General features: G+C 36.3%; 2 protein-coding genes across 9 annotated transcripts in view; one reads left to right on the top strand and one right to left on the bottom strand.

Moving 5' to 3' along the window:
* FAM3B (FAM3 metabolism regulating signaling molecule B) overlaps positions 1–24,629 on the top strand; it is a 71,575-nt gene that overhangs the window by 24,214 nt on the left and 22,732 nt on the right. The gene's annotated exons all lie outside the window — the stretch shown is intronic.
* The window catches only part of TMPRSS2 (transmembrane serine protease 2), a 161,490-nt gene continuing 153,978 nt past the window's right edge, over positions 17,118–24,629 (bottom strand). For all 4 annotated transcript variants that reach the window (XM_072614769.1, XM_072614772.1, XM_072614773.1 and 1 more), the window contains one exon: positions 17,118–19,150. In XM_072614769.1, coding sequence (XP_072470870.1) covers positions 19,106–19,150 — 45 coding nt within the window. In that variant the 3' untranslated portion in view covers positions 17,118–19,105. The remainder of the gene's footprint in view (positions 19,151–24,629) is intronic.

The raw sequence follows: 24,629 nt of genomic DNA, 5'->3' as shown, positions 1-24,629 counted from the left end.
ATTGTTTTCTACTTTTTAATTCCTTTGGTTTATTTTTGTAATTTCCTGGTTTCTCGTAAACTCATTACCTTCCACCTGCTCCATTCTAATTTTTAAAGAACTATTTTCTTCAGTGAGCTTTTGAACCTCCTTTCCTATTTGGCTAACTTCACTTTTTAAAGTATTCTTCTCCTCATTGGCTTTTTGGATCTCTTTTGCCATTTGGGTTAATCTATTTTTAAAGGTATTATTTTCTTAAGCATTTTTTTGAGTCTCCGTTAGTGACCTGTTGACTTGCTTTTCATGATTTTCTTGCATCACTCTCATTTCTCTTCCCAATTTTTCCTCCACCTCTCTTACTTGATTTTTAAAATCGTTTTTGAGATCTTCCATGGCCTGAGACCATTGCAAACCTATTCACGAAGAAAGTAACCTTCTATCATCTTATTTTTTTCCCTTTTGGGGGCATTTCCCCAGCCTATTACTTGACTTTGAGTCCTTTGTCAAGTGGAGGGTATATTTTAGGGACCTGTAAGTTCTCAGTTCCTCCAAGGTGTCACAATCAAGAGAGAGGAATTTACTCTTCTCCTGGCCTATGCTCTGGTTTGGAAGCAACCATAAGCTTTTCTGCCCAAAATCTTTGAGCAGAATTCCCTCTCCAGAGCCTCCATCAGCTCCACCACACCAGCACTGCTCCTCACCCCAGGACTGTCACTCAGAACTGAGACTCAGATTGGCCACTTGATTCCCCCAGGGTCTTTAGGCCAAGTGCTTTTCTGCTGCAGTGGCTGCTGCAACCCTAGACCCGGGACTAGGGTCAGACCCTGCTCCCTTCTCACCCAGGTGAAAGAGCTTTCTCACTGACCTTTTAAGCTGTCTTTGGCATTTGTGGGTTGAGAAATCTGGGAACTGCAGCTGCCACCCATGATTCCATGACTTGAAGCCTGCTCCAATCCTGTCCCTGCCTCATCTTGCACTTAAAGCTGAGCTGCACTCTGCTCTGAGCTGGTGCAATAGACTTTTCCTCTCAGCCTTTGGGCTGCAAATCTCTTTCAGTCTGTCATTTTATGGCTTTTGCTTCTCTAGAATTTGTTTAGAGTCATTTTTTACAGTTATTTTATGGGCTATGGGGGGAGAGCTACAGCGGGTTCATTCTTTTATTCTGCCATCTTGGCTCTGCTTCCCCTTTCTTATTTACTTTATGATTAGATTCATCTATCTCTGAGAGGGAAATGTTGAGGTCTCCCACTCATGTGGTTTTACTTCCTATTTCCTCCTGAAATTCATTTAACTTTTTCTTTACAAATTTGTGTGCTATGCTATTTGGTGCAAATAGGTGTAGTAGTGATATACATTTTACCAAAATGTAGGTTCCCTGGTTATTTTATTTAGGTCTACTTTTACTTTTGGTTTGTCTGAGATCAGGATTTCTGTCCCTGCCTTTTTTACTACAGCTAAAGCATAATACATTCTGCTCCAGCTCCTTATTTTAATTCTGTATGTGTCTCTGTTGTTAACAACATATTGTTGGATTCTGATTTCTAATCCATTCTGCCATCTGCTTCTCTTTTGTGGGTGAACTCATCCCATTCACATTCACAGTTACCACTATTAACTGTAAATTTCCCTCCATCCTGTTTTCTTCTTTTTATCCTCTTTCTCTTCATACCCTGTCCCTCTTCAGATGTCAGTTTTGCTTATGAATATTGCCTCCCTTACTCTAACCTCCCTTTTATCACTGCTTCTTTCATTTAACCATACCCCCACTTCCCTATTGAATAAGATATTTTTCTATATTCAATTAACTATGTGGACACAATCAATCCTCAACATTGCCATATTTGACTTTTGCAACTTCAAGCATTTGCATGACTTTTTTTTTGTAACATCATTTTCACTTTCACATTGGCAATCCCACACATTCATGGCTATGTGCAGTAAAGAAAAAAATAGAGCTGTTATGAGCACAAGATTTTGCCAACCAAAAGGAAGAAATTGCTTTTAAAAAGAAAAAAACTTTTATTCATTTTGAAATTAAATACATAAAGAAAAAAGGACATATCCATGTACACAGCATAACCTACAAAGAGGATTTAATATAAAACCATGAATTTACATTTCACATTGTTTAGTTTACCTTGAAAAGCTATATAACTACTATGCATTCTTTTCAAAGCTGCCTTCTTTTCTGTGCTTCCTTCTAAATTTTCTTTTTTCTCTGCTGTGCACTTTTTATAGTTTTCCCTACTTCCCACTCCCACCCTAAAGTAGGTTGCCATTCTAACCCAATGTGTGAATGTATGCATTTATGTCTCTGTGTATGTGTCTGTATGTCTCTATGTAAAACCATACTATAAATACTTCTATTTATAGAAATTTTTCTCTGGAGGCAAATAGTATCTGCCTTCATAGGTCATTGGTCATTGATTTAGGTATTTATAATACTCAGAATGACTTAGTCACTCAAAGTTGTTCTTAAAGAAAATTGCTATTCTACATACACTGTTCTCTTTGTTTTGCTCAATTTGCTCTTCATTATTTCATGCAAGTCTTTTTATTTTTTTTCTAAAATTAACAAACTCAACATTTCTTATAGCACAGTAGTATTCCATCACAATCATATATCACAACTTGTTTAGTCATTCTCCAGTTGATGGGCACCTCCTTAATGTCAAATTCTTTGCCACCACAAAGAGAGCTGCTGTGAGTATTTTAGAACATATAAATTCTTTTCCTTTTTCCCTAATCATCTTTGGAAACAGATGTAATGCTGGTATTGCTGAGTCAAAGGGTATAGACAATTTAATAACTCCAGGCATAATTCTATATTGTTCTCCAAAATGGTTGGTTTAGTTCAAACTTCCATCCACAGTGAATTACTCTCCTGACTTTTCCACATCCCCTCCAACATTTGTCATTTTCCCCTTCTATCATTTTAGCTAATCTGATAGTGTCAGTAATATCTTGGGATTGTTTTAATTTGCATTTATGTAATAAACAATGATTCAGAGTATTTTTTTCACATGACTACAAATTGTTTTTATTTCTTCATCAGAAATTTGCCTGTTCATATCCTTTGACCAAGGAAACTATTTCTAGAAGTGTTTGTGAATCCACTCGAGAAAATGCTAAAGTAATCTCTCAAGTGCTCGATTAGGGTGCAGCACTTGGAGTGGGAGAGCAACATAGCCTGATCTGCCTTGTCCAGCCCCTGTAGAGCTGGGTCAGCCAATGCCAAGTAGAAGTTCTGAACTTGGACCAGAGCCTGGGAATTAATCTTGATGCATGTACTTCCCTTGGGGAACAATGCAACCACACCAAAAGGGAGATAAGAGATGGGAGGTTCCCCCTTTCCTTTCCTTTTTTTTTACTTCAGGGTTCTTCTGATGTCGTTGCCCTTGCCACTCCCCTTCCATCTGCTTTCTCCTCTCCCCTTTATGTTATGGATTTTTTCATGGTTATTATGTTAGGAAAAGTATATATTGTCAGAATTAATTTTTTCTATAAATAACTATATCCAAAAAATATTTTCAGCAGTCTTTAGCAAAAGATTATAGTTCCAGTTTTGGATGATTATGGAAATCTAATTATTTCCTCTATGTCTGATCCATTAATATTTGCATTTTTTTACCTTTGTTCCATTTTCTAAGAATGTTACCCCCACAAAAGTTGAGGAAAAGTTAAGGGTTAATAATATTCTTCCCTCTTTGAACCAATTCAGATGAGGGTAAGGTTCAAGCATTGCTCACCTACCCCCCCCCCCCATTTTCACTTCAGCTATACAAGCTCTTCCTTATGTCTCTTTTACGTGAGATAATTTCCCCATTCTTCCTCTCTCTTACAATTATTCCAGTGCATCCCTTTTTCTCACTCATATAATTTTTTTTAGATCATCCCAATATAATCCTTTCATTGGTATGCCCTCTGCTTATGTAGAGACCTTCTAGCTGCCATAATAATGATGAAGTTGTAAGAAGTTATATGTATCATCTTCCCATATAGGTATATAAACAGCTTAACTTTATTGATTTCCTGATTATTTCTCTTTCATATTTACCTTTTTATGCTTGTCTTGAGTCTTGTACTGGAAAGTTAAATTTTCTATTTGCTCTGGTCTTTTCATCAGGAATGCTTAAAAGTCTTCTGTTTTGTTAATTGACCATTTTTGCCCATTTAGGAATATACTTACACTTCAAGTGGATTATTCTTGACTGTAATCCTAGCTTTTTTTGCATTTCAGAATATCGTATTCCAAGCTCTATCACTCCTTTAACAGTTGTAGCTGCTAAATCTTGTAATCCTGACTATCACTCCACAGTATTTCAATCATTTCTTTCTGACTGCTTGAAGTATTTTCTCTTTAGCATGGGAGTTCTGGAATTTTGCTGTATTTCATTTTGAGATCTCTTTTATATAAGAGTAAGTGGATTCTTTCCATTTCTAATTTACCTATGGTTCTAGAATATGGGGAAGTTTTTCTTTATAACTTCATGAAATATGATATCTAAGTTCTCTTTGATCATGGCTTTTAGGCAACCCAATAATTCTTAAATTAATTCTCAATCTATTGTCAAGGTTAGTTTGTTTTCCAATTATGTATTTCACATTTTCTTCTATTTATTTTTACTTCAACTTTTTTGATGTTTTTTCTTTTTATCTCGTGGAATCATAAGATTCTATTTGCCTTATTCTGATTTTTAAGGAATTATTTCTTCAGTGGGCTTTTGTACTTTTTCTACTTAGTGAATTCTGCTTTTTAAGGAGTTTTTTTGTTATTGAAGTTTTGTAACTCTTTTCCCATTTGGTCAATTCTGTATGTTTTTGTGTCTCTTTTAAGACAGTTATCTCTTCATGATTTTCTTGCATTGCTCTCATTTGTTTATCTAATGTTTTCTCTACCACTCATTTGATTTTTAAAATTGTTTTTAGCTATTCCAGAAATTCTTGTTAAGCTTGTGTCTTTTTCACATTTTTTTTTCCTTTGAAGCTTTGCTTGTATTTCTTTCAGCAACACTATCTTCTTCTGAGTTTAAATCTTGATCTTGTCTTTCACCATGGTAGCTTTTTATGGTCAGGTTCTTTTTTTGTTGTTTGGTCATTTTCGTAGCCTCTCTCTTAAATAAAGATTCCTGGGGTTGCATCTGGACAACTGTCCCAAATTTTGGGGGGGGTTTGCACTGCTGCTTTCAAAGCTAGTTCTGGAGGTTTTAAATTTTAATGCTTCCAAGGTGGTGGGATTCAGGGAACAGTGTGGTCTGTCCTCACTTAGTCCACACACTTATCCTTACCCAGGAAGGGCCCCAGATCCCTTGTAACCATGAGAGATACTGCTCCTTGAGGCCCCTGTTCCCTTGGAACCAAAAGTGATACTACTTTATAAATGCTAGTTAATTTGACTTGATTTGATTGGTATATGACTGAATAAATTATCTTAGGTAGTATTGTCATGTTTAATATATTAGCTCAGTCTATCCATGAGCAATTAATTTCTCACTCCAAAAAGAGCTACTTCAAATATTTGTCTGCGTAAAGGTTCTTTTCCTTTCTTAATAATCTCTTTGAGATACAGATCTAGTAGTGGTATTGCCAGCTCAAAAGCTATGCACAGTTTTATAGCCTGTTGGGCATAGTTCCAAATTACTTTCCAGAATGATTAGATCCACCAACTCCTCCATTAGTGGTCCCATTTTTCCACATTCTTTCCAACATTTGTTATTTTTCCTTTTCTGTCATTTTAGCTAACCTGATAGGTATGAGATGGTACCTCAGAGTTGTTTTAATTTGTGTTTCTCTAATCAATTGTGATTTACAGCACCTTTTCATGTAACTAGAGATAGTTTTGATTTTTTTGTTTGAAAACTGTCTGTTCCTATCCTTTGATCATTTATCAGTTGGGGAATGACTCATATTCTTATAAATTTGACAAAGTTCTCTATATATTTGAGAAATGAGGCCTTTATCAGAGAAACTTACTGTAAAAATTTTTACAGAAAGCTATAATGGAAAAAATTTTAAAGCACAGTTCTCTGTTATTCCTTTTTTTAAAGGTGTTATGCACAGCTAAGTGTGTACTTCTCTTTCCATTCAAGTAATTGTCAGAGATTTATGTCTAATTTTTCTAAAGTCCTTTTCATGTTTATCTATTGATTAGGTTTATGTAAGCTTGAAAAAATACAAAGAAGTGCCCAGCTATTATATTTTTATTATCTATTTCTCATTCCTTGCCTGGCCCTTCTTTGATACTTCAAAACCATGCCAATCATGTAAAATCCTCAAAATTCCTGTGATCTCACTCTGAAACATCCAGACATGCACGTAGGCTTTTCAACCTGCAATATCCTTTTGTAAGACCTTCTTAGATTGGTGAGTTCTTCTTGGGAACTCTATTTTGTGGATGGACCAAAACCAGCCTTCATTCCCCCTCTCAGCCCTGTTTCAAACTTCTGGCATTTAAACCCCTGCCTTTGCAATGGGTATCTTTAGCTCCCTGCCATGTTTTAGTTTCTTTTTTGTGTGTTTTCTTCTTCCATTAGAATGAAATCTCCCTGAAGGCAGAGACTTTCTATATTTTTGCTTATATTTGTACCCATACCTGACAAAATTAACATTTAGTAAATGCTTCTTTCTTTTTTTACTTCATTGTCAATCAATTAACATTGCTTTAGGTGCTCTGCCATATGATAATATATTAAATATTGTTATTGATGCATTTTCCATACTTTCCATGGTGCCATTAAATGTAACATAACTTTATCTTTTTAAACGTTTGCTTTCTGAAATCGTGACTGTTATCCCTGATATTTTTAGTTTAATCAAAGCATAATAGATTTTTCTCCAGGCCATTATTTAAACTGTGTGGATATTTCTGTTGCAATCTTGTTTATTGTAAACAATATGTTGTTGTTTTTGCATCCTAATTCTTCATGCTTTCAATTTTTTTTGCTCCTTTTCTTCTGTTTTATGTGACTTCATGTCAATCATGTTCAAAGTTTTGACTGCTAACTGCATATTTCCCTCCATCTTCTCCATATATATATATTATATATCTATAATATATATATATATATATATATATATATATATATATATATATATATATATATATATATATATATGTATGTATTCTTTTTGTCTCCCACTCTCCTCCTTATAAAGAAGATGCTCAGGCCAGTGATGCAATCTTCTTCCACTCCTCTGTCTTTTTTCCTTTTCCCTCTCCTAGATCATATTTTCCTTTTGAGTTTAATATATTTCCATAATAGTTGACACGTGTTTTGCTCTTATTCATTTGGTTCAGATGAAAGTAAAGTTCAAATGTTGTCCCCTCTCCCTACCTCTTCCCCATGTTTATATACTCTTCTTATGTTGTATTTTGACATGTGAGGTAGAAAATTCCACTTCATTCTTTCCCTTTTACTTCCTGGTAAAATCCTTTCCCCCTTCCTTCTTTTAAGATCAGTAAAACATAGTAAAACCACTCCTATGACCTCTGTCTTATTTAATATCCTTTGTGACCCATGATGACGCTAGAGTTGTTAAAAGACATTTTTTGTTCTCCTCATGTTAAAATGTAAACACTTCATTCTGGAATAATCCCCTTCATTGATGTATGATCCCTTTCAATTGATTAAATGTATTTATTTTTATTGTTGGTCTAGACTTCTGATTTTATATTTCAATATTTCTATTTAGCATTTGTCTTGTCATCAGTAATACTTGCCAAAAATCTATTTTTTAAAATTAAATGTCCACACCACACCCCCACCCCAAAGACTATACTTAGTTTTTTCAGGTAAATTGTTTTTGGCTTTAACTTTTACCTCTCATCTCCCTTAGAGAAATGACTGCCAAGTTTTATGTGATCCTAACTTGTCTTCTTAGTATTTGAACTTTATCTGCCTGCTTGCAATATTTTTTTTTCTCTGCATGTTCTGGATTTTGACTATAACTTTCCTGGAAGGTTTTTTTGTTTTATTTTGTTTTGTCTTGTTTTTGCAAATCTTTTAAGAGGTGACCAGTGGATTCTTTCTGTTTTACCTCATTTTAATAGGTTTTTAATTTTTTTTGTTTTAATTTGTTTTTGTGATTTCTTTAAACAACCAGGGTTTTTCCTGTCGTCATTCATGGTTTTCAGGTATGATTTTTGGATTTTATACCCTTGACAAAAGTATCATTCTATATAACTCAGGCTATTTCCTCTTCTGGTTTCCTACCCTTATGTACCAGGTCAAGGTCATTTTTTCCTTCCCTTACCTCACTTCCTTCCTTTATCTCTATTAATTAGCTAGCTGCTTGGTGATCTCATAGGATCAGTCTCTTCGTGGAGGTATGTGCTGGATTAAGCCATCACTGAGTGGGGAAATGTGATAAGAAAACCCTAGGTAAAGACCAGTGTCAATGGTGATAACAAAATGCTTTGCTCCTTTGGGGATGCAACCTTCCTGCAACTCAAAGTCTGGGTAAAGCCAAAGAAGCTGAGTTGAGGTGTCTTCAGAGAGCACTAGATGCAGGAGATCTTGAAAAAGACCAAGCCATTGCTGTTCTGGGGAATCCAAGCCTATACAGATCACGTGGTATGAGAGGTGTGCCATGGTCCATCTTCCATAATCACTGAAGGATAGACAGGATTCTATGAGGGCTACAGGTACTTGGATGAGATGAATGCTTATTGGTCAGGACAAGGAACTTATAGGGAAGTGTGCACAGGTCACAGATACACTCATCTTTTGGAGTGGCCGAAGCATACTCTCCCTGTAGAAACATAATCAAGATGGAAAAGGCCTGTAGACATTGTATTCACTTACTATAACAGAATTGCATGAAACTCTACTGTGGCTACAATACTGTGATATGCTGATTGTGAGCTAGTGCTGACTGAAATAACATTAGTGAGGGAGTACTCTGAAGTAGCGACTCAGTGTTCAAAGCCTAACATTTAAATAGAAAGGATTGCCTTCTGGCTGGGTGACTGGTGTACCTGGGTCATCTGTCTGTACAATTAAGAATACTGTGCAGGTGAAAGAACAATAAGATTTCTAGATAACAGAACTGAATAAAACCTTATTTTTTCCATCAGGTTTTTTTTTTATAGGAAATACCTTATATCAGGTTTTGTTTTTTGTATAGGAAATACCATATATATATTTTTAGTTCTTCAATTCTATACTAGTATTTCTTATTCTGTCATGGAGTCATTGATTTCTGTTTGGTCCATTGTGAGGTTTTAATAAACCTGTGTTCCTTTTTATTCTCCTATTAAGTCTTTAGACATTACTTTTCATTTCCATTTCTTTCTTCTAGAGCTTCTGTTTCTTTTATGATATCACTTTTTAATTCTTGCTTTCTTACAAGAATTCTAGTTGACCTTGCAGCCAAATGTTATTTTTGTTTGATATTCTGTTTATAGAAGTAATTGAGGTATTCCTTTCCTCTACCTTTGTACATTGGGTGTCTTTGTATCCTAGTATTTCTTTATGATTAATGTCTTCTTTTTGTTTACTCGTTTTTCCAGACTTTCAGAACTGGAACTTTGGCCCAGGGCCAGGTTCAATGTACTTTTGGAGAAAATTGTGAAATATTGTTTGGTCCTGGTATATGTTATCTGGGGTCCTTCTTCTGACTCATCTGGGTTTTGAACACTATGTTCTTTAAAGACTTCGTGAGGCAGAATCAAGATGGCAGAGTAAAGGCAGGGACTTGCCTCAGCTCTCCCCCAAACCTTTCCAAATAGCTTCAAGTAATGACTCTAAACAAATGCTAGAGTGGTAGAACCCACTAAAAGATGAAAAATTTTCCAGCCCAAGACAATATAGAAGGTTAGAAGGAAAGATCTTTTGCACCAGAGTGAGACAGCCCAAGCCACACCAGCACAGATCAGGCCCCAGCAAACCCAAAGCAAGCCAAGGGTGACTGAATCAGTGCCAGCACTGGCAGTTTCCAAATCTCTCAGCCAAAGATAACTTGAAAGGTAAGCAAGAAAGGTGGAACACAGTTCCAGTGCAGGCCACAACAGCACAAGCCTGGCCTCATCAAACCAGAAGGAGGCCTTGAGAGTGAATGAATCAGCAGCAGCAATGGCTGCTTCTGGAGCTCTCAGTCCACAGATGATAAGGGGTTGAGCAGCTGGTCAGAAGGAGATTATAGGGGTCTCTCTTTGCTTGCACTGATCTCCAGCAGCCAAGCAAGTCCCTCCACCCACGGGCACTAAAGGTTAGTGAAAGAGTCTTTCTGGCTCCCTGAGAGGGGAGCAGGGTGTCTCCATAACTCAGGCCCCCTTGGGAGGCAGCAGCAGAGGGGGCAGCTGACAGGGGCTCCCAAAGCAGGCAGGAGCTCAGATCCATTGTTGAAGGTCTCTGCATAAACCCCCTGAGGGAACTGAGCCTGAGAGGCGGCCCTGGCCCCACCTGAGCACCTGAACTTAATCTCACACTGAATAGCAGCCCTGCCCCCTCCCAAAGCCCTGAGGCTGGGAAGCAGCATTTGAATCTCAGACCCCAAGCGTTAGCTGGGTAGATCTGGAGGCAAAGTGGGTGTGGAGACGTCACTAGAAGTCAAGTCACTAGCTGGGAAAATGCCCAGAAAAGGGAAAAAAAAATAAGGCAATAGAAGGCTACTTTCTTGGTGAACAGATATTTCCTCCCTTCTTTTTTGATGACGAAGAACAATGCTTACCATCAGGGAAAGACATAGAAATCAAGGCTTCTGTATCCCAGCCCATCCAATGGGCTCAGGCCATGGAAGAGCTCAAAAAGGATTTTGAAAAGCAAGTTAGAGAGGTGGAGGAAAAACTGGGAAGAGAAATCAGAGAGATGAAAGAAAAGCATGAAAAGAAGGTCAACACCTTGCTAAAGGAGACCCCAAAAAATGCTGAAGAAAATAACACCTTGAAAAATAGACTAACTCAATTGGCAAAAGAGGTTCAAAAAGCCAATGAGGAGAAGAATGCTTTCAAAAGCAGAATTAGCCAAATGGAAAAGGAGGTTCAAAAGCTCACTGAAGAAAATAGTTCTTTCAAAATTAGAATGGAACAGATGGAGGCTAATGACTTTATGAGAAACCAAGAAATCCCAAAACAAGACCAAAAGAATGAAAAAATGGAAGATCATGTGAAATATCTCATTGGAAAAACAACTGACCTGGAAAATAGATCCAGAGAGACAATTTAAAAATTATGAGACTACCTGGAATCCATGATCAAAAAAAGAGCCTAGACATCATCTTTCATGAAATTATCAAGGAAAACTGCCCTGAGATTCTAGAACCAGAGGGCAAAATAAGTATTCAAGGAATCCACCGATCACTGTCTCAAAGAGATCCAAAAAGAGAAACTCCTAAGAACATTGTGGCCAAATTCCAGAGTTCCCTGGTCAAGGAGAAAATATTGCAAGCAGCTAGAAAGAAACAATTCAAGTATTGTGGAAATACAATCAGGATAACACAAGATCTAGCAGCTTCTACGTTAAGGGATTGAAGGGCGTGGAATAGGATATTCCAGAAGTCAAAGGAACTAGGACTAAAACCAAGAATCACCTACCCAGCAAAACTGAGTATAATACTTCAGGGGAAAAAATGGTCTTTCAATGAAATTGGGGACTTTCAAACATTCTTGATGAAAAGACCAGAGCTGAAAAGAAAATTTGAGTTTCAAAAACAAGAATGAAGAGAAGCATGAAAAGGTAAACAGCAAAGAGAAGTCATAAGGGACTTACTAAAGTTGAACTGTTTACATTCCTACATGAAAAGACAATATTTGTAACTCTTGAAACTTTTCAGTATCTGGGTACTGGGTGGGATTACACACACGCACACACGCACACACACACACACAGAGCACAGAGTGAATTGAATAGGATGGGTTCATATCTTTAAAAAATGAAATTAAGGGGTGAGAGAGAAATATATTGGGAGGAGAAAGGGAGAAATGGAATAGGGCAAATTATCTCTCATAAAAGAGGCAAGCAAAAGACTTTTTAGTGGAGGGAAAAAGAGGAGAGGTGAGAGAAAAACATTCCACTAAAGGAAGGAATAAAATGCACACTCATTTTGGTATGAAAACCTATCTTACAATACAGGAAAGTGGGGGAGAAGGAGATAAGCAGGGTGGGGGGGGAGGATGGAAGGGAGGGCAATGGGAGGAGGGAGCAATTTGAAGTCAACACTCTTGGGGAGGGTCAGGATCAAAAGAGAGAATAGAAGAAACTGGGGGCAGGATAGGATGGAGGGAAATAGTTAGTCTTACACAACACGACTATTATGGAAGTCATTTGCAAAACTACACAGATATGGCCTATATTGAATTGCTTGCCTTCCAAAGGGAAGAGGTAGGGAGGAAGGAAGGAAGAGAAGCTGGAACTCAAAGTTTTAGGAACAACTGTCAAGTACTGTTCTTGCTACTAGGAAATAAGACATACAAGTAAAGGGGTATAGAAAGTTATCTGGCCCTACAGGACAAAAGAGAAGATGGGGACAAGGGCAGGAAGGGATGATAGAAGAGAGGGCAGATTGGTGATAAGGGCAATTAGAATGCTCAGTGTTTTGGGGTGGGGGGAGGGGACAAATGGGGAGAAAATTTGGAACCCAGAATTTTGTGAAAATGAATGTTAAAAGTTAAATAAAAAGAAAAGAAAAGAAAAGTATAAATTGATCTTGGGTCATAGAAGAACATAAAAAGCATTTTGAAAATCAAGTAAGAGAGGCAGAGGGGAAATTTGGGAAAAGAAATGAGAGCAATATAAGAAAATATCAAAAACAAATCAACAGATTGGTAAAAGAGACAAAAAACATACTGAAGAAAATAACACCTTAAAAAACAAACTAGGCCAAATGAGGAAAAGAATGCCATAAAAAGCAGAATAGGCCAAATGTTAAAAGAGGGACAAAAATTCACTGAAGGAAAAAATTCCTTAAGAGGTAGAATTGACCAAATGGAAAAGGAGGTACAAAAGCTCATGGAAGAAAGGAATTCTTTAAAAATTAGAATTGGGCAAATGGAATCTAATGACTTTATGAAAACTCAAGAAATAATAAAACCAAAAGAATGAAAAAAATAGAAGACATTGTGAAATATCGCACTGGAGAAAAAACAACTAAACTGAGAAATAAATCAAGAAAAGGTCATTTGAAAAGTATTGGACTACCTGAGAATCATAATAAAAAAGGAGCCTACATATCATCTTTCAAGAAATTATCAAGGAAAACTGCTCTGATATTCTAGAACTAGAGGGTAAAATAGAAGTTGAAATAATCACCTCTTGAAAGAGATCCCAAAGGGAAAACTGCCAGAATATTATACCCAAATTCCAGAGCTCCTGTATCAAGGAGAAACTATTACAAGCAGCCAGAAAGAAACAATTCAAGTATTCTGGAGTCACAGTGAGGATTACACAAGGTTTAGTGGCTGCTATATTAAAGTATCAAAGGGCTTGGAATATGCTATTCTGGAAGGCAAAGAAGCTTGGATTACAACTGAGAATCACCTACCTAGCAAAACCAAGTACTATCCTCAGTGGACCGGAGTGGGGAAGGGAATGGACATTTAATGAGAAAGAGGATTTTCAAGCATTCTTGATGAAAAGACCAGACCTGCAGAGAAAATTTGACTTTCAAATACAAGACTCAAGGGAAGAATAAAAAAAAATAAACAGGAAAGAGAAATCATAAGGGACTTAATAAGGTTAAACTGTTTACATTTATATATGGGAAGATGATATTTATATCTCACAAGAACTTTCTCATTATTAGGGCAGGTAGAAAGAGTATATATAGACAGAAGGCACAGGTGTGAGTTGGATATGAAGGGATGCTATCTACAAAAATAAAATCGAGTAAGAGGAAAGGGAAAGGGAGAGATAAAATGGAATAAATTATCTCACATAAAAGAGATAAGAAAAAGCTTTTACAGTGAAGGGGAAGATGGGGGGGTGAGGAGGAGTAAGTAAACTTTATTCTCATCAGAACTGGCTTGAAGAGGGAATAACATACATAGTCAGTTGGATAAAGAAATCTATTTTACCTTATAGGGAAGTAGGAGGGGAAAGGGAGAAGGGGGAGCAAAATGGTTGATTGAGAGTATTTAGAAGCAAAACACTTGAGAAGAGATAGGGTGAGAGGAGAGACTAGAATAAACAGGGGGAACAAAGGATGGAGGGAAATATAGTTAGCAATCATAACTATAAAAACTTTTCAAGCAAGTTTCTCTGCTAAAAGCCTCATTTCTCAAACATATGGAGAACTGGGTCAAATTTATAAAAAAAATTAAAGCTATTCTCCAATTAATAAATGATCGAAACATACGAACAGTTTCCAGATGAAACAATCACAGCTATCTATAAGCATATGAAAAAAATGCTCTAACTCACTATTGATTGGAAAATGCAAATTAAAACAATTCTCATACCTATTAGATTGGCTAATGGGACAGAAAAGGAAAATAACAAATGTTGGAGGGGATGTAGGAAAAATGAGACATTAAAGCACTCTTGGTAGAGTTGTAAACTGATTCAATCTTTCTTTAGAGCAATTTGGAAGTATGTCCAAAAGGCTAAAAAACCACATATACCCTTCGACCTAGCAATACTGCAACTAAGTCTGTATCCTAAAAGAGATAAAAAACAAAAAGCAAAAGGACCTATATGTGCAAAAATATATTTATAACAACTCTTTTCTGGTTGCAAAGAATTGGAAATTGGAGGGATGCCCATCATTGGAGAATAGCTGAACAAACTGTAGTATGTGATTATGATGAAATACTATTGTGCTATAAGAAACGATGAGCAGGACAGTCTCAGAAAAGCCTGGAAGGGCTTACATGAACAAATGCAAAGTGAAATGTACTGTGTACTAAGTAACAGCCATATTGTAAGATGATGAGCTGTGAATTGACTTACCTGTTTTCAGTAATGCAATGATCCAAGATAATTCTGAAGGACTTATGAAAAATGTTAGCCATCCCCAGAGAAAGAAGTACTCTTGTCTGCATACAGATTGAAGCATACTATTTTATTTTCTTTCTTATTTCTTTATTTTTCTTGAGGTTTCATTTTGTTTTATTCTTGAGGGTTTTTTTTTATTTTTGGTCTATGTTTTCTTTCACAACATGACTATTATGGAAATATTTTGCATGACTACACATGTAAAACCTATATGAAATTTCTTATATTCTCAATGATGTGGATGGAAAGGGAGGAAGGGAGAAAATTTGAAACTCAAAAATTTAAAAACAAACGTTAAAATTTTTTTTACATATAACTGGGAGATAATAACATACTAGTTTGTTTTTTTTTTTTTAAAGACCTCAGAGATACCTTAGTCCATTGAGCTGCAAAAGTTTAGCACCCTAAGTAGTCCAATCTAGTGCATGGTTTGATTCCCAGTTTTAGGTTTGGATGACATAGCTGTAGGTTCATTCATGGTTGGAACTTCAGGAGACAACTGTTAACTACAGGCCAGATCAGCAAACTGAAAGTCTCTGTAGGGTCTGGCCTGTACTGTATTTCACTACATAATCATGTCTACCATATCATCACATGCTGTTTTTTCAGTCCAAACACCTTTCATTGCATAATCATTGCATGGTGTAATTCTGTTCGTTCCACTTCTTAAAAGGTAAACAGAGTGGCAATGTATTCACCAGTGGCATATGGATATGCATTTATCTCTCTCACATTGCAAGCCATGACCCTAGAATTCTCAGCTCACACACATTGTCAGTAATTAAGAGTTGGGACCTTATACCACGTGAAATAGTCATCAATAGCTTCAAAAAGACAGAGATTTTGAATGCACTAGATGGATCTAAGATGATGCACCATGGCAGAGTGATGACAAAGTAAACACATCTGATATGAGTGGCGCTGAGAAGCACATCAGATAACAAAACCAACTGTAGTGGCACGGAATCTTTGGATGCAGAAGATTAAATTTTGTAAGTTCACACTTCACAACACTGTAGTAAATTTTCTCAAGTGTAATATTTCAGCCATAACGTACAAATCAATAACTACTTATGTGTTAACTTTATTTTTCAGACCAGAAAAATGTTTCCTAAACTACCAAGCAGTTTATATGTGTCAATTTGGACTATTCAATTTTAACATATATTCACAATTATTCTGTGCATCCTAATCTTGCACAAGGCAGTTTAGTAATAAATGATTTTTTAAGTAATACTGGCACAATTTTTAAAGCCTTACATAATGATTGAACCCCACTTTTTTGCAAAAATTTGGCATAAAGTCTGTGACAATTGTGTGATGAAATACAGTACTTCTTGATGTGGGTATACAGCTTTAGGAGTAACCCCTGGTCTACATTCAGGCATGCTTTTGTGTGAACTTTCCTGCTGGACTCCCTCCCTACTTTCTGTAGACTTCTGGTTACCTCACTGTGCTATCCTGTGGTGCAAAAAACCTCCTACTGTAGTTATTCCTTGGATTTTCTTAGCACCATCTGATGCTATTTCTTGATCTTTGCTAGAGATAACTACTCTTAGTTATGTGAAGAAGCTAGGCTGTACTGCTTCCTCTTTTTTCACTTTTCACTGTTTCCTCAAACTTGATCAACTATTTACATATTTTTTAAAAAACTTAATGTGTAATATTTCCCTCTTTTGCTGAAATTACTTGTTTTGCATGACTTGGCATGTACAATTTTGTTTGATAAACTATACTTTTATCATATTTTATATTGGAAACACTATCACTGATTAAACATCCTTTCCAAATCCACCCATTATTATAATCCTTAGATTTTCAATGAAGTTTAAATCAGCATATTGAAACATGTTCATCTTTATCTCTTGTATAATTTTCTAAGCTTTTGTTACAGATAGCATAGTGCAAGAACATGCTATAGTATTCCATATCCATTTGGTAATTTCCCTCAATAAACTTCCAGGTATGCTAGAAATTTTTTAAAATTCTCTAAAATTTTTCGATAAATATTTCAGCCTGATAAAAAATACTCAGACCATATAAACGCAACTAGACTTTTCCAGACTTTTTTTACACAACTCTAAATGAAAACAGAAGTTTCATCAATAAAAATCACCTTTCCCCCCAAACCTCAGCACTTTATTCTTTGTGTGGTCTTCCCCATACTTAGCATGACAATAACCAGAACACATGACAAACATGTCTCCATGTTTTTTACTCCATTAATTAGTATTCAGTGTCATTGAACAAGATTATCTCTATTACATGTTTCAAAGAATCTTGTATAACTTTGACATATGCACAGGAAGCACTCTGTTGAAAGACAGTCTTTTATTGATATTGTGCTTCACTGAATAAAAAAAGAAATTTAAATACTCAACAAGCTTGCATTGTCTCCATCTGATATTGTGTTGTATGAGGATTGATATTTTGTCAACCTTAGAATACCTTTTGTAAAACCTTCCCCCGTTCCTTTCTATAATCAAGAAAGCCATCAATACATACGGTGATTATTTATAAAATAGTAGGAATGCTGGGTAATAGTTCCTTATTTTTTGGACCCCATTTTTGGAAGTGATAAGACTTAAGGCTTTTTCCATGCCTTTTTTTTCTGATCCTTCAGGTAACTTTAGAATTGATTAATCAGTGCCTTCACACTTACAACACCTCTAGCATAGATCATTTCTGTATGTAAATGGTCTAGTCCAACTGCTTTCTTTTTAAAAAATATTTTTGTTATTATGAACTGACAAACATGAGCATTTGATATAAAAAAAGATAAAAAAGAAGATGGTATATTAATCTTATTATGTAGATTTTGTGTACAAGTTTAACATGGTAGCTCTGAGAATGTCCTGCATCTGTATCTTTTTCTGAACTTCCTGCTATTTGAAGTGTATTTTTAAATATGTCATTTGTCTCTCCTCTTTCTCCTTCTCTTTTTTCTTCTTCCTCATCATGATCACAATCACTTGAATAGCCTTTTTTCTTAAAGAAAAAAACTCAACTTCTGGAACTAGATATCATTGAAATTGGTTGTCATTTGTAACTGAAAGTCTTTTGTAGTTTTTAAAATCTTGGAACAATTTTGAACAATGGCCAAATTCATTTAATGAACTTCTTTGTGGATGGAAAGGTCATTGAGTGTACTTAGTGACTGAAGCTGAATAGGAAAGCTATATGTATTTTTCTTTGGATTCAGAGATAAATGACAAATGATTCATTTCTGTGCACATAGGTGTGGCTAAAATGGCTAATATGTGACCGAGTCAATTTCACAGTGCTAATCCATAAAGGTTGTTTTGAGTTTTTCCTAGTCCTTGTAGAATGATGAAAGTAAGAGCAATTTTTTTAAACACAAAGTTCCCAGGAGAAGTTTCATATTTGAGAGTTGATATTAAATCTGAAAACCTGAGAAGTAGTCCATATACTACCAGGATCAGGAAATTTCTCTACAGTGTCCCCAACAAATGGGGATCTAGCCTTGCCTAAATGCCCTCAGGAACAGGGAACTCATTACTTCACAAGGCATCTGAGTATACTTTTGTCTGGCTCTAACTGTTACATAATTTTTCCTTTAATTGAACTGATTGAACTGTTCCTTCATTGTTGTGCCCTGTAGGGCTAAGCCAAATTCCTAATCCATCTTAAATGTCATAGTCTTTTAAAGGTTTGAAGATGATCAGGCTGTTACCCCTTTAGCCTTCACTAATGCCTCAATTTCTCTCTTTAAAAAAATAGCTATTTTTATTGATGAGATTTATTTTTATATCACATTTGTTTCTGAACATTTTTTATCGTCTTGCTTACCTAGAGAGACATCTCTTGTAACCAAGATTTAAAGAGAAGGAAAAGTCAGTTTAACCAAACCAGTCAAGCACACCAATTACATCTGACAGTTTATATGATATTCTATACTATCAATAAGAGTGGAAACATGGTGCATCTCCTCTTCTTTTCTCCAACGCCAGCCTTAGTCTTTGTGATTGCAGACTGCTAAGTTTCATTTTATCATTAGGTCCTTCAACTTTGTTCTTTGTTTTCCAGGGATATTGCTTTTTTCACTCTTCTTGTTTCTCTCTAGATGTCTTCATATATCTTCCCACAAAAACAATATTCTTAGCTTTTACTCCCAAATATGCTAGGTTCATTTTTTCCCCTAAAAGATGGTTTTATATCCTTGAAACTTGATTGGCTCAGAGAACTAAGACTTGTAACAATTGACATGGCTTCCTGGTGACCTAAGTAGAAAAGAAATGTGAGCTATTACTTGCTCCTCCTTCAGCCTTCTGGTTGACAGAGCAGGATGACCAAAGCAGGGGTACAGAAGCTAAACTTAACTGAATCAATGCTGTATCCTACATTAACATGATCACAAAGTGTCATGAACAACAAGCCATTTAAACTCCAAAAGCCTCATGATCTACATCCAGAGAAAGAATTATGGAGTCTGAATGCAGATCAAAGTATACTATTTGCTCTCTCTCTCTCTTTTGTTTTGTTTTGTTTCCTCTTTCTCATGTTTCATTCCATTGGTTATAATTCTTTGCAACATGATTAATGTGAAAATATGTTTAAGGTGAATGTATATGTAGAACCTATATCATATTGTATGCCATCTTGGGGAGGAGAGAAGGGAGAGAGGAGGAGAAAATCTGTAACTCAAAAGCCTTTGGAACTGAATGTTATAAACTAAAAATAAATATTTTTTTAAAAAAAGAACAGGTCATATAAAACTAACATAATTTTCATTTTGTACTGGGTTACAATGCTTATAGATGATGGAAATGTTCTACTATGTTGGTGCTCCAGACCATCCTTGTGGAGAAAGTGGAGAGATGTGAACTATATGATAATGTAGTTAGATGGATTCAATGATGATGGTGACAATAAAGTTGGATGGCTCAACTCAGAATGATTGTTAATAGTTCCATGTCAGCGTGTAAAGAGTTTTTAGTGGAGTATCTTGGTGATCTATCCTTGAGCTTGTATTGCTTTTTTTTAGCAATGCTTCAATAAAGAATAGATAATATACCCATCAAAGTTGCAGATGACACGAAGTTGGGAGGAATAGCTAACACACTGGATGACAGAGACTGAATCCAAGATCTAACAAGGGTGAAGCATTGGGTTAAATCTAATAGAATGAAATCCAGTAGGGATAAAGGTAAAGTATAAAAAATTAGCTTCGTAAGTAGAAGATGAGAGAGGTACAGCAGTCTGTCTGATAAAAAAAAAAAAAGTTCACAGATGGAACTGCCAGCTCAATGTGAATTGGCAGTATGTTGTAACAACCAGGAAATTAACGAAATCTTGGGCTACATGAGTGAGGACTCCCTGCCAAAATAACTGCTTGTACAAAGGCAAACATACACCCACTCCAATAAAACCCTGAAGTTCATAATATACTCAGTAGTGATGAAGACATTCAATAAATTATAGTAAGTGACATCTTCAATTCCATAGTCATGCCAAAAGCCAGTCTCTAGACTAGAGTTTTATACTAAAAAAGAATTTCTCCAAAAAGCCAGCTTCAGGTTGACCAGAGATAGTAGAACCTATGTTTGAGGCAATAAGAACAAAGGAAGAAATTGTGAGGAAGTCTCAGGTTGGTCTGAAAGCTTTAATGTGGAGACCTTGGAACCCCCAGGGACATGCTATAGAATGAGTAGGAATCAACAGAGGGTCATCCTGTAGCATTCAGACTAGAACAGCCCAGGCCCAGTCTTTGAGGTCCCTTTCTGTCTTGAAATTCCAGAGAGAGCCCTGAAGATTTAGTCATCTGAATCTCAAGGTACAAAGAGACCTAATCCTGTCATGTAGAGGTCGGTGCATGAACCCAAGGAAGCCAGCCAACCAGCCAACAACTTGGCCAACCACCAGACCAAAAAAAAAGCAGCAAGGGGCAGAGCCTGATACTGACACAAAGACTCAAATCAGAAGCTAAACCCAAAGAGTTAAATAGACCAAAGAATCATCAACTAGCATAAAAAAATTTCCAGAGATGACCAAAAATATTTTAAAATGGAAAGAGTACAAGTGCAAGCAGAGGAACAAAGGAGATAATAGGTTTTTTTTTCCCATTTTTTTCTATGTAATGCAAAAATAAAGAAATGGAAATAAAATTTGATGAAAAAATTGGAAGGAGAATAAACAGATCAGAAGAGAAAATGAGAAATCTTAACCTCTAAGATATTGTGAGAGCAGGATCACATAGAGGTCAAATCTGAGCTGATGTCATCTGACTCCAGATCCAGCATTCTTTCCACCATATCACAATACCTCCTTATCTCTCATCAGAATCAGTATGCTATTGTGAAAAGTAATGATTCTGGAGGTGGAAGACTTGGATTCAAATCCTACTCATTTGTGACCTTGAGTGGGTTACCTCATTATTTTCATCTGTAGGATGGAGATGTAGACCAGATGACATCTGGAGTTCCCTCTGGCTCTAGAGGGGGTTAAAGCTCTGGAAGGAGCAGCAACGAGGTACAATGGATCTTAAGCTCTACTTACCCTGTTTGTCTCAGTTTTCTCATCTGTGAAAAGGGGATAACAATAGCATCTATAAAATGAGATAATAGTTGTAAAATACTGAGTACAGTGCCTGGCATAGTAAGCACTATACAGATAGTGCTATTATCTATTAGTTATATGTAATAGTTACATATATATGTATACATTATATATGCTTAGCTATATATACTGGCTATTACCTATTATTATTAGAACTATGATCCTGTAGGGTTTGTGTTTCTCTGTGTATATACACATAAATACATATAGACAGATAGATAGATAGATAGATGATAGATAGATACACACACATGTATATACACATATATACACATGTGTGTGTTGCTCATATAGGTTATGATATGTGTCATATGGGGCTATCCTGAAGTAACTCATATAGAGGCATGTTTCCTCTACCTACCATTCTCTAAGGGTATTCCCTTGATTCCTGCCAGAAGGAAGCAGAAGATGGATGCCAGAGGTTGGCCACTCTGCTCTCTTCAAAGAGGAGGTACCAGGCTGGAATCATATTTTTCTGCTTCCTAAATATTGTTAGTCTTGAGAAAATAATTTTTAGGTTCAAGTTGAGATTCACATCCTTGACAGGGATGGGAGTGTCCAAAATTACATATCTATTTGTTTATCCATAAATGCATACATATGTATACATTTGCATACATGCAGACATATAGGCATGTATCTCCAAGGCTTGCCCAAAAGTCATTTACACAAACCATACATAGCAAGTAAACCCATTTATCAAAGCTGGTAAAGTTACATAGATTATATAAATTATAATATACACCACACAGAGTGAATAAGCTCTCACTAGGAGTGAAATACTGCAGTTCAATCAAGAGAAATAATCCCAGATCTCACCCATGGGGGGAGATTCTACAAAGTCTCTAGTATGGTAAGGTGAGAATAAGAACATGATTGAAATGTCAGCTCTTCTAAATGTTGGTTTCTTTCTAAAGGCCCCAGAGACCTCTCCCCAAAGGGAATCTGGAAGCTTGTGCCTTCTTTCTCAAAGCTGGAAGACAATACCAAGATGTGTCCTCTCCCAAGTTCTCACCAGTTTAGCTACTTATGTAGGAGATGAGCATTGAATAATTGAGTAATCAGTCTCCACCAATGAGGAGAGGCTTATGCAAGAGCATCACCATCTTCCCAGTCCCTCAGACTCACAATCAAGAAGTCATTCTGGATTTCTTACTCTCTCTCACTTCCACATCACCTCTCCCTGCACACACATGTCCAATCTATTGCCAAAACCTGGTGATTTCTAATACATCTCCTTCTCTCTCACATACCTCCTTCTTTCTTCTAACACTGACTCCACTCATCATTTCATGCCTATAATTCCTGCAATAGCCAGATGGTGGGTTTCTCCCCACTCTCAAGTCTCTCCTTATTCCAATCCATCCTCCATTCAGCCACTACAGTGATTTTCCTAAAGCACAGATCCATTTTATCCTTTTACACAATAAATTCCACTGGTTTCCTTCTGACTCTAGGATCAAGTACAAAATATTCTTTTTAATTTTCAAAAACCATCATGACTTATCTCCTTCCAGTATGACCTATCTTTCCAGTATTCTTACACCTAGCTGCTTATTATGTCATCTCTGATCCAGTGTCAGGGGTTTTTTGGCTGTTTCACAAACAAGATACTCCATCTCTTAGCTCTGGGCCCCCAAGTCTGAAATGTTCTCCCTCTACCAATCTAATTAATCACCTCCCTGACTTCCTCTAAATCCTAACTAAAATTCCATGTTCTACGGGAAGCCTTCTATAAAACCTCTTAATTTCACAGTCTTGCCTCCTTTAATTATCTCAAATTTGTCCTGGATATAGTTTTCTTTGTGTATTTTTGTTTGCATGTTGTCTCTCCTTTAAGACTGTAAGATGCTTGAGGGCACTGACTGTTCCTTGCTTCTTTTTGTGTCCCTAGTGCTTAGCACAGTGCCTGGCATATAGCGTGTATTTAATAAATGTTTGCTTGGGGGCTTTGAGCCTCTGGTCACAATCCTACAAAAATGGGGGTAATAATAGCATCCATTTTACATGTCTATTATGACAATAAAATGAGATTATATATGTTAAATGATTCACCAACGTGAAAAGAGCTGTAAAGAGGTCAGCTTTTATTATTATTACCACGGAAAAGTCACTTAACCTCTCTAAGTTGTAGTTTTTTGGGTGGGAAAAATGATTCATTTACTTAGTTGTTGTAAATCTTGTTTGGCACTTAGGATTTGTGATACTTGCAGCATAGTATTCATTTTTCCTATTGTATGAATAGTTAAAAACAAGGAACGTACCTCAGGAACTGTAGGTTTGAGATTTGCTATATAAAAGAAATTTAGCTGATAATAGAAGTATAAGGACTAGATGTATAATTTCAGTGGTTTCAGGAATTCTTGAATGAGAAACTTTCTCTGTCAATACTGTTGCCAGGTCATGCATCACCTTCTCTGCAATTCATAGTCTTTATTTCTTAGAGCACTGAGAGGTAAAGAGAGTTCCAGAGTCACACAGCCAATGTGTGTCAAAAGATAATGATCATGTCTATGTCAAATGTCATCTTTTCCATTAAGCTTTCCCTGATTCCTCTGGTCAGAAATGAATTTCTTACTTGAACCTCGCACAGTACTTTATTGTCCACATCTCTGACGCATGTATTTATGTATTATTGTCTCCGACAATTATCTCTATTTGTTTCCAACCCCTCTGTTAGACTGTAAGCTCTGTGATTATAGAAACTATGCTATAAGGTATTGCATCTTTCTAAGTATAGTGATCTACACAAGTAATTGCTTAATAGATGCCATTGAGTGAGATGAAAAAAAGAGATAGAGGCATACTTCCAGCAATAGGGAGGTCGCAGTGCCATTATCTTCTGCCTTTGTCAAAACCTCATCTGGAGTTTAGTTCTGTGTACCACACTTTAAGAAGGACATTGAAAAAAAAAAAGGAAGGACATTGAGAAGGTAAGAGGACTTAGAGATGCCTTCACAATATAGTGAAAGATCTTGAGTCTATATTATATAAAGATCAATTAAAGGAAATGGGCATGTTTAGCCTGGAAAGAAAAGGTTCTGATGGAGTAGGATAAGGTGTCTTCAAGTATTTGAAAGGTGGTTATGTGGGAAAGGGATTTGAATGGTTTTGTTTTGTCCCAGAGTTCGACAACAAGAATGA

This window comes from Notamacropus eugenii, chromosome 5 (genome assembly GCF_028372415.1).
Source record: "Notamacropus eugenii isolate mMacEug1 chromosome 5, mMacEug1.pri_v2, whole genome shotgun sequence".
NCBI lineage: Eukaryota > Metazoa > Chordata > Mammalia > Diprotodontia > Macropodidae > Notamacropus > Notamacropus eugenii.
Note: the sequence above shows the minus strand (reverse complement) of the source record. Positions and strands in the feature narration are given on the sequence as shown.